General features: G+C 43.1%; 1 protein-coding gene across 1 annotated transcript in view; it reads left to right on the top strand.

Moving 5' to 3' along the window:
- The window catches only part of LOC106611167 (cysteine-rich motor neuron 1 protein), a 185,025-nt gene that overhangs the window by 130,065 nt on the left and 39,511 nt on the right, over positions 1 to 15,449 (top strand). Inside the window, exon 7 of the mRNA XM_014211086.2 lies at positions 14,092 to 14,289. Coding sequence (XP_014066561.1) covers positions 14,092 to 14,289 — 198 coding nt within the window. The remainder of the gene's footprint in view (positions 1 to 14,091; positions 14,290 to 15,449) is intronic.

The following is a 15,449-nucleotide window of genomic DNA, read 5'->3' as shown; positions in this document are numbered from 1 at the left end:
GCCTGATTGGTGGAGTGCTGTAGAGTTGGTTGTCCTTCTGTAAGATTCTTCCATCTCCATAGAACTCTGAAGCTCTGAGTAAGTAACTCTGAAGCTGTCAGAGTAACCATCGGGTTCTTGGTCACCTCCCTGACCAAGGCCCTTCTTCCCCGATTGCCCAGTTTGGCCAGGTGGCCAGCTCTAGGAAGAGTCTTCGTGGTTCCAAACTTCTTCCATTTAAGAATGATGGAGGTCACAGTATTCAATGATGTAGAAATGTTTTGGTACCCTTCCCCAGATCTGTGCATTGACACAATCCTGTCTCAGAGCTCTATGGACAATTCCATCGACATCATGGCTTGGTTTTTGCTCTGAGATGCACTGTCAACTGTGGGATCTTATATAGACAGGTGTGTGCCTTTCCAAATCATGTCCAATCAATTGGAGTTTCCACAGGTGGACTCCAATCAACTTGTAGAAACACCTCAAGGATGATCGATGTTAACAGGATGCAACTGAGCTCAATTTCGAGTCTCACAGCAAAGGATTTGAATACTTATTTAAATAAGGTATTTCAGTTTTTGATTTGTAATACATCTGCAAAAATGTCTAAAAACCCGTTTTCACTTTGTCATTATGAGGTACTGTGTGTAGATTGATGAGGATTTGTATTTATTTAATCAATATTTTATAACTTAGCTAGTCATAGAACAAGCTTTCAAATTACGCGCACCTGACCCAGATTACGATTTGAAATGGATCGTTTTTGGATTGCGTAAAGCAACAACAGTAATTATTTGATGGGATGCAAAAAACAACTGAACTCAGCCAAAAAATAAACGTCCTCTCACTGTCAACTGCGTTTATTTTCAGCAAACTTAACATGTGTAAATATTTGCATGAACATAACAATATTCAACAACTGAGACATAAACTGAACAAGTTCCACAGACATGTGACTAACAGAAATGGAATAATGTGTCCCTGAACAAAGGGGGGGGGTCAAATGAAAAGTAACAGTCAGTATCTGGTGCATCTCCTCCTCATGGACTGCACCAGATTTGCCACTTCTTTCTGTGAGATGTTACCCCACTCTTCCACCAAGGCACCTGCAAGTTCCCTGCCATTTCTGAGAGGAATGGCCCTAGCCCTCACCCTCCGATCCAACAGGTCCCAGACATGCTCAATGGGATTGAGATCCGGGCTCTTCGCTGGCCATGGCAGAACACTGACATTCCTGTCTTGCAGGAAATCATGCACAGAACGAGCATTATGGCTGGTGGCATTGTCATGCTGGAGGGTCATGTCAGGATGAGCCTGCAGGAAGGGTACCACATGAGGGAGGAGGATGTCTTCCCTGTAACGCACAGCGTTGAGATTGCCTGCAATGACAACAAGCTCAGTCCGATGAAGCTGTGACACACCGCCCCAGACCATGACGGACCCTCCACCTCCAAATCTTTCGCGCTCCAGAGTACAGGCCTCGGTGTAACGCTCATTCCTTTGACAATAAACGTGAATCCGACCATCACCCCTGGTGAGACAAAACCGCAACTCATCAGTGAAGAGCACTTTTTTGCCAGTCCTGTCTGGTCCAGCGGCGGTGGGTTTGTGCCCATAGGCGACGTTGTTGCCGGTGATGTCTGGTGAGGACCTGCCTTATAACAGGCCTACAAGCCCTCAGTCCAGCCTCTCTCATCCTATTGCGTACAGTCTGAGCACTGATGGAGGGATTGTACAATCCTGGTGTAACTCAGGCAGTTGTTGTTGCCATCCTGTACCTGTCTCGCAGGTGTGATGTTTGGATGTACCAATCCTGTGCAGGTGTTGTTACACGTGGTCTGCCACTGCGAGGATGATCAGCTGTCCATCCTGTCTCCCTGTAGCGCTGTCTTAGGCTTCTCACAGTACGGAGATTGCAATTTATTGCGCTGGCCAAATCTGCAGTTCTCATTCCTCCTTGCAGCATGCCTAAGGCACGTTCACACAGATGAGCAGGGACCCTGGGCATCATTCTTGTGGTGTTTTTCAGAGTCAGTAGAAAGGCCTCTTTAGTGTCCTAAGTTTCATAACTGTGACCTTAATTGCCTACCGTCTGTAAGCTGTTAGTGTCTTAACGACCGTTCCAGAGGTGCATGTTCATTAATTGTTTATGGATCATTGAACAAGCATGGGAAACAGTGTTTAAACCCTTTACAATGAAGATCTGTTAAGTTATTTGGATTTTTATGAATTATCTTTGAAAGAGAGGGTACTGAAAAAGGGACGTTTCTTTTTTTGCTGAGTTTACATGTGTGCTTGCTCTAGTTCCTCAACGGCACAGCCAGAAGAAAAAAACACCTTAGAGTTCAAGACTTTTCCTGTCATAAAAGTGAATTGAAATAACTTAGGAACTCTGCACACTTTGGAGAGGTGTATGGCCACTTGGAGACACAAGTTAGTCCTCTCACTCAAACCCTTTGTCTTATGTTGCATCTATCTCACATTTTCCAGTAATAGTCTTATGTTTCTGAATGTATACAGATTATTTTCAGATTTTGTTATCAACAAATGTGGTGAAGAGTACAGTAAATGTAAAATTCACATAAAATCAACAGTGTAATGTTTGGATTCAGTCTTGTGTCAGGTGAACTGTTGTGTCCTCAACTTTGGCCTAAAAATTTCCCCATGATCTCCAAACTGTTCCCTTTCAATTGCTACCATGCTTGTGCATAATGCTTTTCATATTTCTTCTGTAAGAAACATTTCAATTAGCCCCTATCCATTTAGGCCAAGTCCCAGGGGGTAAACTATAAAACTCTAACCTTTTGGGGACAAATGTAATTTATAACAGCAAACATTTTTATTAATGTAATATTGACCTCATGAACATTCAGTCCTTGCATCCATAGCTCTGCTCTCCCTTGACCGTGGTTACATTTCTTCAGCCCCATCCCTTAGCTTTATAGCAAACCTAATCTCTCGTGGACAGATACTTTTGGTCATGTAGTGTATGTGGACACCTGCTCGTGGAACATCTCATTCCAAAATCATGGGCATTAATATGGAGTTGGTCCCCCTTTTGCTGCTATATCAGCCTCCACTCTTATGGGAAGGCTTTCCAATAGATGTTGGAACATTGCTGCGGGAATTGCTTCCATTCAGAGAACAAGAGCATTAGTAAGGTCGGCACTGATGTTGGGCGAATAAGCCTGGCCCACAGTCAGCGTTCCAATTCATCCCAAAGGTGTTCAATGGAGTTGAGGTCAGGGCTCTGTGCAGGCCAGTAAAGTTCTTCCACACCAATCTTGACAAAACATTTCTGTATGGACCTCGCTTTGTGCATGGGGGCATTTCATGCTGAAACAGGAAAGGGCTTTCCCCAAACAGTTAAGATTTCCCTTAACTGGAACTAAGTGGCCTAGCCCAAAACATGAAAAACAGCCACAGACCATTATTCCTCCTCCACCAAACTTTACAGTTGTTGCTCCAAGACGTTCCCACGTCACCATAACAGCACTTTTGACAGGGGCAGCTCTAGCAGGGCAGAAATTTTACAAAATGACTTGTTGAAAAGCTGGCATCCTATGACAGTGTCACTTTGAAAGTCACTAAGCTCTTCAGTAAAGCCATTCTACTGTCAATGTTTGTCTGTGGAGATTTCATGGTTGTGTGCTCGATTTTATACACCTGTCCGCAACGGGTGTGGCTGAAATAGTCGAATCCGCTAATTTGAAGGGGTGTCCACATGCTTTGTATAGTGTATACGCTGAGTGTAAAAAACATTAGGAACACCTACTCTTTCCATGACATAGACTGACAAGGTAAATCCAGGTGAAAGCTATGATCCTTTAATGATGTCACTTGTTAAATTCACTTAAATCAGCGTAGATGAAGGGAAGGAGACAGGTTAACCTCTGGGGTATGTGGGATGCTAGCGCGGGACACACTATTCAACAGCCAGTGAAATAGCAGGGCGCCAAATTCAAAACAACAAAAATCTCATAATTCAAATTTCTCAAACATACAACTATTATATCCCATTTTAAAGATACACTTCTCGTTAATCCAACCACATTGTCCGATTTCAAAAAGGCTTTACGGCGAAAGCATAACATTAGATTATGTTAGGACAGCGCCAAGACAAGAAAAACCACACGGCCATTTTCCAAGCAAGGAGAGGCGTCACAAAAAACAGAAATACAGCTAAAATTAATCACTAACCTTTGATGATCTTCATCAGATGGCACTCATAGGACTTCATGTTACACAATACATGTATGTTTTGCTCGATAAAACCCCATTTTACATTGGCGTGTAATGTTCAGAAATGTTTTGCCTCCCAAAAACGTCCGGTGAATGAGCACATCAATTTACAGAAATAGTCATCATAAACGTTGATAAAATATTCAACTGTTATTCAAAGAATTATAGATACACTTCTCCTTAATGCAACCGCTGTGTCAGATTTCAAAAAAGCTTTACAGCGAAAGCACACTTTGCAATAATCTGAGTATGGCGTTCAGTCACAAAACCAAACCCGCCATTTTGTGGAGTCAACAAAACTCAGAAATAGCATTATAAATATTCACTTACCATTGATGATCTTCATCGGAATGCACTCCCAGGGATCCCAGTTCTACAATAAATGTTAATTTGTTTCGATAAAGTCCGTCCTTTATGTCCTTTATGTCCAAATACCTCCATTTTGTTCGCGCGTTCAGTCGAGTAATCCAAATCCACTGTGCTCGCGCAGTGAGTTCAGACGAAAAGTCAAAAAAGTTATATTACAGTTCGTAGAAACATGTCAAACGATGTATAGAATCAATCTTTAGGATGTTTTTATCATAAATCTTCCATAATATTCCAACCGGACGATTCCTTTGTCTTCAAAAAAGAAAAGGAACACAGCTAACTCTCACGTGAGCACGCGCCACTGAGCTCATGTCATTTTCTCAGTCATCTGACTCCATATGCTCTTATTCTCTCCCCATTCACAGTAGAAGCATGGAACAACGTTCTAAAGACTGTTGACATCTAGTGGAAGCCTTAGGAAGTGCAAAATTACCCCACAGACACTCTATATTGGATAGGGAATCACAAAGAAAAACTACAACCCTCAGATTTCCACACTTCCTGGTTGGATTTCTTCTCAGGTTTTTGCCTGCCATATGAGTTCTGTTATACTCACAGACATCATCAAAACAGTTTTAGAAACTTCAGAGTGTTTTCTATCCAAATCTACTAATGATATGCATATCTTAGCTTCTGGGACTGAGTAGCAGGCAGTTTACTCTGGGCACCTTCTTCATCAGGACGTCAAAATACTGCCCCCTACCCAAGAGAGGTTAAAGAAGGATTTTTAAGCCTTGAGACAATTGAGACATGGATTGTGTATGTGTGCAATTCAAATGGTGAATGGGCAAAACTAAATATTTACGTTCCTTTGAACGGGGTATGGCAGTAGGTGCCAGGCACACCGGTTTGAGTGAGTCAAGAACTGCAGCTCTACTGGGTTTTTCACACTCAACAGTTTCACGTCTGTATCAAGAATGGTCAACCACTCAAAGAACTGTTGGAAGGATGCATCGGCATCAGCATGGGCCAGCATCCCTGTGGAACGCTTTGGACACCTTGTAGAATCCATTCCCCGAATGAATTGAGGCTTTTCTGAGGGTGCAAGTCAATATCCTCTCTAGGCTAGGCGGGACGAATTCGTCCCACCTACGTAACAGCCACTGCTATCCTGTGGCGCGATTTTCAAAACCTTAAAAATCCTATTACTTCAATTTCTCAAACATATGACTATTTTACAGCCATTTAAAGACAAGACTCTCGTTAATCTAACCACACTGTCCGATTTCAAAAAGGCTTTACAACGAAAGCAAAACATTAGATTATGTCAGCAGAGTACCAAGCCAGAAATAATCAGACACCCATTTTTCAAGCCAGCATATAATGTCACCAAAACCCAGAAGACAGCTAAATGCAGCACTCACCTTTGATGATCTTCATCAGATGACAACCCTAGGACATTATGTTATACAATACATGCATGTTTTGTTCAATCAAGTTCATATTTATATCAAAAACCAGCTTTTTACATTAGCATGTGACGTTCAGAACTAGCATACCCCCGCAAACTTCCGGGAATTCGCTAACATTTTACTAAATTACTCACGATAAACGTTCACAAAAAGCATAACAATTATTTTAAGAATTATAGATACAGACCTCCTCTATGCACTCGATATGTCCGATTTTAAAATAGCTTTTTGGTGAAAGCACATTTTGCAATATTCTAAGTACATAGCCCAGGCATCACGGGCTCGCTATTTAGACACCCGGCAAGTTTAGCACTCACCATAATCATATTTACTATTATAAAAGTTTGATTACCTTTTGTTGTCTTCGTCAGAATACACACCCAGGACTGCTACTTCAATAACAAATGTTGGTTTGGTCCAAAATAATCCATCGTTATATCCGAATAGCGGCGTTTTGTTCGTGCGTTCCAGACACTATCCGAAATAGTAAAGAAGTGTCGCGCGCATGGCGCAATTCGTGACAATAAAATTCTAAGTATTCCATTACCGTACTTCGAAGCATGTCAACCGCTGTTTAAAATCAATTTTTACGACATTTTTCTCGTAGAAAAGCGATAATATTCCGACAGGGAATCTCCTTTTCGGCAAACAGAGGAAAAAATCCCAAAGGCGGGGGCGGTCGGGGTCACGCGCATAAGCCAGTGTCCCTTGATCGGCCACTTGGGAAAGGCGATAATGTGTTTCAGTCTGGGGCTGGAATGACGACATTCTGTTTTTTCCCGGGCTCTGAGCGCCTATGGACGACGTGGGAAGTGTCACGTTAGAGCAGAGATCCTTAGTAAATGATAGAGATGGAAAACAAGTTCAAGAAATGGTCAGACAGGCCACTTCCTGTAAAGGAATCTCTCAGGTTTTGACGTGCCATTTGAGTTCTGTTATACTCACAGACACCATTCAAACAGTTTTAGAAAATTCTAGGGTGTTTTCTATCCATATGTAATAAGTATATGCATATTCTAGTTACTGGGTAGGAGTGGTAACCAGATTAAATCGGGTATGTTTTTTATCCATCCGTGTCAATACTGCCCCCTATCCTAAACAGGATATTAGGAAGGTGTTCCTAATGTTTGTACACTCAGTTTATCTAAACATAAGTGGTACCATAGAATCTGTCAGGAAGGAATGAGGTAATGAGCAGCAGTAGTTCCGGTGTTTAGGTTTTCGTCACTGGTTATTTGGACGTATCAAGGTTGGGTGAAGTGTCTTAAACTGGGGGCGGGGTCTTGGCTGAGAATTTTCCATTTGCGAGGGTGTAGACTTTGTGGACAATACATTTTTTTACACATATGCCCCCAGACCTTAATCGAGAATCTGACAAAATTTCGCAATATTTTACTTCTGGATTAACCAAGATTACAAAAAAACAAGTTTTTTTATTACGTTTCCTTGCTTCACTTCTTCCTCAAACCGTTTGACAGAGGAAAATATCCGGTCAGAATCATGACATATATTACAGTATAATACAGTCTAGTGAGAGTCTGTGGAGTAAGTAGGGTGAGAGTTGACCTGGTATTATATGGGCACCAACCCGAGGAAGAGGGAACTCCAAATCTCTGCATAATGGACCTTTCAACTCTTTTATTTATTTATTTTAATTCACCTTTATTTAACCAGGTAGGCCAGTTGAGAACAAGTTCTCATTTACAACTGCGACCTGGCCAAGATAAAGCAAAGCAGTGCAACAAAAACAACAACACAGAGTTACACATGGGATAAACAAACGTACAGTCAATAACACAATAGAACAATCTATGTACAGTGTGTGAAAACGTAGAAGAGTAGGGGGTAAGGCAATAAATAGGCCATAGAGGCAAAATAATTACAATTTCGCATTAACACTGGAGTGATAGATGTGCAGATGATGATGTGCAAGTAGAGATACTGGGGTGCAAAAGAGCAAGAGGATAAATAAAAATACGGGGATGAGGTAGATGGGTGTGCTATTTATAGATTAACTGTGTACAGGTACAGTAATCGGTAAGCTGCTCTGACAGCTGATGCTTAAAGTTAGAGAGGGAGATATAAGACTCCAGCTTCAGTGATTTTTGCAATTCGTTCCAGTCATTGGCAGCAGAGAACTGGAAGGAAAGGTGAAGAAAGGAGGTGTTGGCTTTGGGGATGACCAGTGAAATATACCTGCTGGAGCGTGTGCTACGGGTGGGTGCTGCTATGGTGACCAGTGAGCTGAGATAAGGCGGGGTTTTACCTAGCAAAGACTGATAGATGACCTGGAGCCAGTGGGTTTGGCGACGAACATGTAGTGAGGGCCAGCCAACAAGGGTATACAGGTCGCAGTGGTGGGTAGTATATGGGGCTTTGGTGACAAAACTGATGGCACTGTGATACATCCAGTTTGCTGAGTACAGTGTTGGAGGCTATTTTGTAAATGACATTGCCAAAGTCAAGGATTGGTAGGATAGTCAGTTTTACGAGGGTATGTTTAGCAGCATGAGTGAAGGAGGCTTTGTTGTAAAATAGGAAACCGATTCTAGATTTGATTTTGGATTGGAGATGCTTAACCCCTGGTCGGGCTCCAACATCCAGCGAAAAATCCTATCGCCATTAGCATAACAAAATGTAATATATATATTTTTCAAATATAGGACTATGTTATATCGTTTTATAGATACACCTCTCCTGAATCGAACCACGTTGTCCGATTTCAAAAAGGCTTTACAGCAAAAGCAAAACATTAGATTATGTTAGAGGAGTATATCGTAAAAGTAGCCACATAGCCATTTTCCGACCAACCACATGCATCACAAATAACCAAAAAACAGCTAAATGCAGCACTAACCTTTGACAATCTTCATCAGATGACACTCCTAGGACATCATGTTACACAATACATGCATTCTTTTGTTCGATAAAGTTCATATTTATATATAAAAACAGCATTTTACATCGGCGCGTAACGTTGACTAACTATTTTCCCTCAAATGCGTCCGGTGAAACAGCGCTACAATTTACTAAATTACTATTCGAAAACATTTTTTAAATGTAATATTGTCATTCTAAGATTTATAGATTAGCATCTCTTGAAAGCACCTGCAGTGCCAGATTTAAAAATAACTTTACTGGGTAATCACACTTTGCGATAAAAGGGGATGCGATACTCAGAAAAATAGGCTACCGTTACAGGTCAGCGCCATCTTGGAACAATCGCATATCAAATCTACTCTTGTATACTATTGTCAATAATCCCTTAGCTTTGATTATCTTCATCAGAAAGCACTTCCAGGAATCCCAGGTCCACAACAAATGTATTTTCGTTCGAAAAAGTTAATCCTTTACGTCCCAATAGCTTGTTCTTGTTAGCGCGTTCTGAAGGCTGCACCAAAAGCTCCGTCGGCCACGGGACTCCTCTTTCAATAAAATGCTTTCTTTTTTTTTTACCTGTTAGGGCTAGGGGGCAGTATTGGCACGGCTGGATAAAAAACGTACCCGATTTAATCTGGTTACCACTCCTACCCAGTAACTAGAATATGCATATACTTATTACATATGGATAGAAAACACCCTAAAGTTTCTAAAACTGTTTGAATGGTGTCTGTGAGTATAACAGAACTCATTTGGCAGGCAAAAACCTGACAAGGTTTCAGGCAGGAAGTGGCCTGTCTGACAAGGTGTCGTTCTTCTTGTCTCGGTTTATTGAAGAGTGAGGATCTTAGCTGTCCCGTGACACTTCCTACGGCTGCCATAGGGTCTCAGAAGGCGGCAAAAAGCGGAATCGTGGCTTTGCAGGCTCTGGCTGAAAAAAAGTAGCGCGTTTGGGTAGTGGCTGGTTACAGTACTGTGAGACTCAGGCTCGTGCCCGCGTCGACCGAAAGCTTTGTTTACTTTCCTCAGTTTAGCTAAATGGACATTCCCGGTCGGAATATTATCGCTTTTTTACGAGAAAAATGGCATAAAAATTGATTTTAAACAGCGGTTGACATGCTTCGAAGTACGGTAATGGAATATTTCGATTTTTTTTGTCACGAATTGCGCCAAGTAGCAATCCTGGGAGTGCATTCTGACGAAGACAACAAAAGGTAATCAAACTTTTATAATAGTAAATATGATTATGGTGAGTGCTAAACTTGCCGGGTGTCTAAATAGCTAGCCCGTGATGCCTGGGCTATGTACTTAGAATATTGCAAAATGTGCTTTCACCAAAAAGCTATTTTAAAATCGGACATATCGAGTGCATAGAGGAGGTCTGTATCTATAATTCTTAAAATAATTGTTATGCTTTTTGTGAACGTTTATCGTGAGTAATTTAGTAAAATGTTAGCGAATTCCTCCGGAAGTTTGCGGGGGTATGCTAGTTCTGAACGTCACATGCTAATGTAAAAAGCTGGTTTTTGATATAAATATGAACTTGATTGAACAAAACATGCATGCATTGTATAACATAATGTCCTAGGGTTGTCATCTGATGAAGATCATCAAAGGTTAGTACTGCATTTAGCTGTCTTCTGGGTTTTTGTGACATTATATGCTAGCTTGAAAAATGGGTGTCTGATTATTTCTGGCTTGGTACTCTGCTGACATAATCTAATGTTTTGCTTTCGTTGTAAAGCCTTTTTGAAATCGGACAGTGTGGTTAGATTAACGAGAGTCTTGTCTTTAAATAGCTGTAAAATAGTCATATGTTTGAGAAATTGAAGTAATAGGATTTTTAAGGTTTTGAAAATCGCGCCACAGGCTTCAAGTGGCTGTTACGTAGGTGGGACGAATTCGTCCCGCCTAGCCCATAGAGGTTAAGTTCGTTCAAACATGTCAAACGTTGTATAGCATAAATCTTTAGGGCCTTTTTCAACCAGAGCTCCAATAAGATTCAAGGGGGACGATTGCATTGTCTTTCTAAACGTTTCGAAAGGGGAGGGTAGCCAGGGGCGCCGGCGTCATAATGGTGATGGCCCTCCTCATGTGACCACTTTCCACAGCCTCTCATTCTGTCAGTTTTCACAGTAGGAGACTCAAACCACTTTGTAAAGACTGGGGACATCTAGTGGAAGCAATAGGAAGTGCTCAATGAACCATTGCTCACGGTGTGATTTATAGGCAAAGTGATGAAGTTGAGTCCGCAATTCAGAATTCCACATCCTGTTACGATCGGTCTCGGGGTTTTGACTGCCATATGAGTTCTGTTATACTCACAGACACCATTCAAACAGTTTTAGAAACTTTAGGGTGTTTTCTATCCACAAGTATTAATTATATGCATATCCTAGCTTCTGAGTTTGAGTAGGAGGCCGTTTAAAATGGGCACAATCTTTTTTTTCAAAAATCGCTGTAGCGCCCCCTATCCTAGGCGACCGTCAAGAGGTTAATGTGAGTCTGGAAGGAGAGTTTACAGTCTAACCATACACCTAGGTATTTGTAGTTGTCCACATATTCTAAGTCAGAAGCGTCCAGAGTAGTGATGCTAATCGGGCGGGCAGGTTGCTGCAGGCGGTGCTGAGCTGTTTGCCGGGGTAGGGGTAGCCAGGTGGAAAGCATGGCCAGCCGTAGAAAAATGCTTATTGAAATTATCGATTATCGTAGATTTATTGGTGGTGACACTGTTTCCTAGCCTAAGTGCAGTGGGCAGCTGGGAGGAGGTGCTCTTATTCTCCATGGACTTTACAGTGTCCCAAAACTTTTTGGAATTAGTGCTACAGGATGCAAATTTCTGTTTCAAAAAGCTTGCCTTAGCTTTCTAACTGACTGAGTATATTGGTTCCTGACTTCCCTGAAAAGTTGCATATCGCGGGGGCTATTCGAAGCTAATGCAGAACGCCACAGGATGTTTTTGTACTGGTCAAGGGCAGTCAAGTCTGGGGTGAACCAAGGGCTATATCTGTTTCTAGTTCTACATTTTTTGAATGGGGCATGCTTATTTAAGGTGGCGAAGAAAGCACTTTTAAAGAGCAACCAGGCATCCTCTACTGACGGGATGAGGTCAATATCCTTCCAGCATACCCGGGCCAGGTCGATTTGAAAGGCCTTGATCGCTCAAGTGTTTTAGGGAGCGTCTGACAGTGATGAGGGGTGGTCGTTTGACCGCAGACCCGTCACGCACGCAGGCAATGAGGCAGTGATCACTGAGACCGAGGTGTATTTAGTGGGCAAGTTGGTCAGGATGATATCTAAGAAGGTACCCATGGTTACGGATTTAGGGTTGTACCTGGTAGGTTCCTTGATAATTTGTGTGAGATTGAGGGCATCTAGCTTAGATTGTAGGACGGCCGGGGTGTTAAGCATATCCCAGTTTAGGTCACCTAACAGTACGAACTCTGAAGATAGATGGGGGGCAATCAATTCACATATGGTGTCCAGGGCACAGCTGGGGGCTGAAGGGGGTCTATAACAAGCGGCAATGGTGAGAGACTTGTTTCTGTAAAGGTGGGTTTTTAAAAGTAGAAGCTCGAATTGTTTGGGCACAGACATGGATAGTATGACAGAACTCTGCAGGATATCTCTGCAGTAGATTGCAACTCCGCCCCCTTTGGCAGTTCTATCGAGTTGGAAGATGTTATAGTTAGGGATGGAAATTTCAGGATTTTTGGTGGCCTTCCTAAGCCAGGATTCTGACATGGCTAGGACATCAGGGCTGGCGGAGTGTGCTAAATCAGTGAATAAAACAACCTTAGCGAGGAGGCTTCTAATAATAACATGCATGAAACCAAGGCTTTTAGGGTTACAGAAGTCAACAAATGAGAGTGCCTGGGGAATGGGAGTGGTGCTGGGGGCTGCAGGGCCTGGGTTAACCTCTACATCACCAGAGGAACAGAGGAGGAGTAGGAGACGGGTACAGCTAAAGGCTATAAGAACTGGTCGTCTAGTGCGTTCGGAACAGAGAGTAAAAGGATCAGATTTCTGGGGCCGCGGAAGAATAGATTCAAGGCATAATGTACAGACAAGGGTATGGTAGGATGTGAGTACAGTGGCGGTAAACCTAGGCATTGAGTGACGATGAGAGAGGTTTTGTCTCAAGAGGCACCAGTTAAGCCAGGTGAGATCACCGAATGTGTGGGGGGTGGAACAAAAGGGCTATCTAAGGCATATTGGACAGGGCTAGGGGCTCTACAGTGAAATAAGACAATAATCACTAACCAAAACAGCAATAGACAAGGCATATTGACATTAGGGAGAGGCATGTGTAGCCGAGTGATCATAGGGTCCAAAGAGTAGCACTAGATGAGTCATGGAGCCAATTCCGTAGTTGCTGCTACGCTAGGCAAGCTGGAGACACGGCGATTCAGACAGCTAGCGGGCCGGAGCTAGCAGATGGGCATCCGGTGACTTCGCAACGGAAAAGCCTGTTAAAACCACCTCGGACGGTTACGTCGGCAGACCAGTCGTGATGCATCGGCGGGGCTCCATGTCGGCAGTAAAGGGTCCAGGCCAATTGGCAAAAGAGGTATTGTAGCCCAAAAATTGGCTGGTGGACCTCTTTGGCTAGCCGGGAGATGGGCCTAGCTCCAGGCTAGCTCCAGGCTAACTGGTGCTTGCTTCGGGACAGAGACGTTAGCCAGGAGTAGCATCGGATAGCAGCTAGCTAGCTGTGATGATCCGGTGTAAAGGTTCAGAGCTTGCGGTAGGAATCTGGAGATGTGGTAGAGAAAAAGTAGTCAGGTATGCTCTGGGTTGATATTGCACTGTGCAGACTGGCAGGAATTGACCGGGTTGAGGCTGGCTGATGTCTGAGTTAACGGTGAGGACCGCTAGCAGTGGCTAACTGACTACTAGCTAGTAGCTAGTTAGCTGGCTAGCTTCTGATGGGGGTTCCGGTTCTAAAGTATAAAAATAGCAGATCCGTACCACATTGGGTGAGGCGGGTTGCAGAAGAGTATATTCAGTCCGTAGATGGAAAGTGAGATTAAAATATATACAAAATATATACGACGAAAACGATATAAACAAGGGACAGGACGGGACAAGACAAAAACACACGTCCGACTGCTATTCCATCTTGGATTGAAGTTACGGGCTCCTGTTCTGTTGTTTTGAGGTCTTTAATCTCAATCAATATTTTCTCCAACTATCTCTTTTCCAGACCCCATCTACCCAGTGCTGAACTTCGCAGGTTGCTACGTGAATGGGGAGATCCTAGCACACGGAGACCACTGGCGTGAGGACGACTGTACGTTCTGCCAGTGTGTGAGTGGTGACTCCCGGTGTGTGGCCGCTGCTTGTGGGCACAGCTGCCTCAACCCAGTGACCATACCCGGAGAGTGCTGTCCAGTGTGTGAAGGTAAGTGTGTGTGTGTGTGTGTGTGTGTGTGTGTGTGTGTGTGTGTGTGTGTGTGTGTGTGTGTGTGTGTGTGTGTGTGTGTGTGTGTGTGTGTGTGTGAGGGTAAGGGGAGCAACACACACCGCCACCTGACATGCCCTCTCACCTCAACCTTTCTGTCTCTGTTTGTGTCTGTCTCATTGCCTCTGTCTGGTTGCATCTCCTAGTATGTCTCTACTCAGTTGTTGTCTAATTCTATCTTTCATGCTAGCTGTGCCTGTTTCTATCTCTTTCTCTCTTTTACTTTCTCTCTGTCTACATTTTTTGCCTCTTTCTCTCAGCTTAAGTTTCAGTTTGTCTGCTTCTCTGTCTCTCGCTTTTTCTGTCCACATCCACATCTCTCTCCACGTCTCTCTCTGCCGTTGTGTACTGTACATTTTATGTTTGTTTGTCTTTGTGTCTGTCTATGTGTCTGTATGTTTTATCTACTTGGCAGTGCAGTGTGACTCAGTGGACAGACAGGGTCAGTGTCTGTGAGGATTCTAATGTTAACGTCTTTGTTTACTCCATGGTAAAATTCCAAACATCCAAGTAATCAGATAGTAGCAGTAGAACAGTAGTCTGTGAGGGGCTCCAAATCAGCCCGACCAGGGAAATCTAGGGAAATCCAGGGAAATCTATTTGAAGCTGAGCAGAATCGCATAATTTCAGTTAGCAGGTGTGTGCCTCGGCTCCTCGAGCGCTGGTGTCATACAGCAGCAATCTGCATACAAACGGTGACACACAAATCTTCCCTGGTGTTCTTTTCCCCCAACATTATGCACTGCTTTAGTTTCATCATGCATGTGTATCAGAATAACACATTACCTCCTTTATTCTCATATTGGTTTGGGAAGACCACACTGGGGACTTAGGTTGCTGCTTGTTGCTCGTTTGTCTGGTTAGTGGAAGCAGTGAGCTTAGGGGTTTACAGAATCATAATCTTTTATTAGGCAAGTCTGAATTATGGATTTTTGCTAAGCTATCTGGGGATGTTGTTGTGTTATCTTTCTAAGGCTCTCTTTGGCTTCCTATCACTGATGAGATTACATCTAAGGTTCAAGGGGCTAGCGCAGTGAAGTATGCTGCCGGTTTCTATATCACACACACCCACACACAAGCATATATTGGATCGATGGTAC

Source organism: Salmo salar, chromosome ssa09 (assembly GCF_905237065.1).
Source record: "Salmo salar chromosome ssa09, Ssal_v3.1, whole genome shotgun sequence".
Lineage (NCBI taxonomy): Eukaryota > Metazoa > Chordata > Actinopteri > Salmoniformes > Salmonidae > Salmo > Salmo salar.
This window is presented reverse-complemented; position numbering and strand designations above follow the sequence as displayed.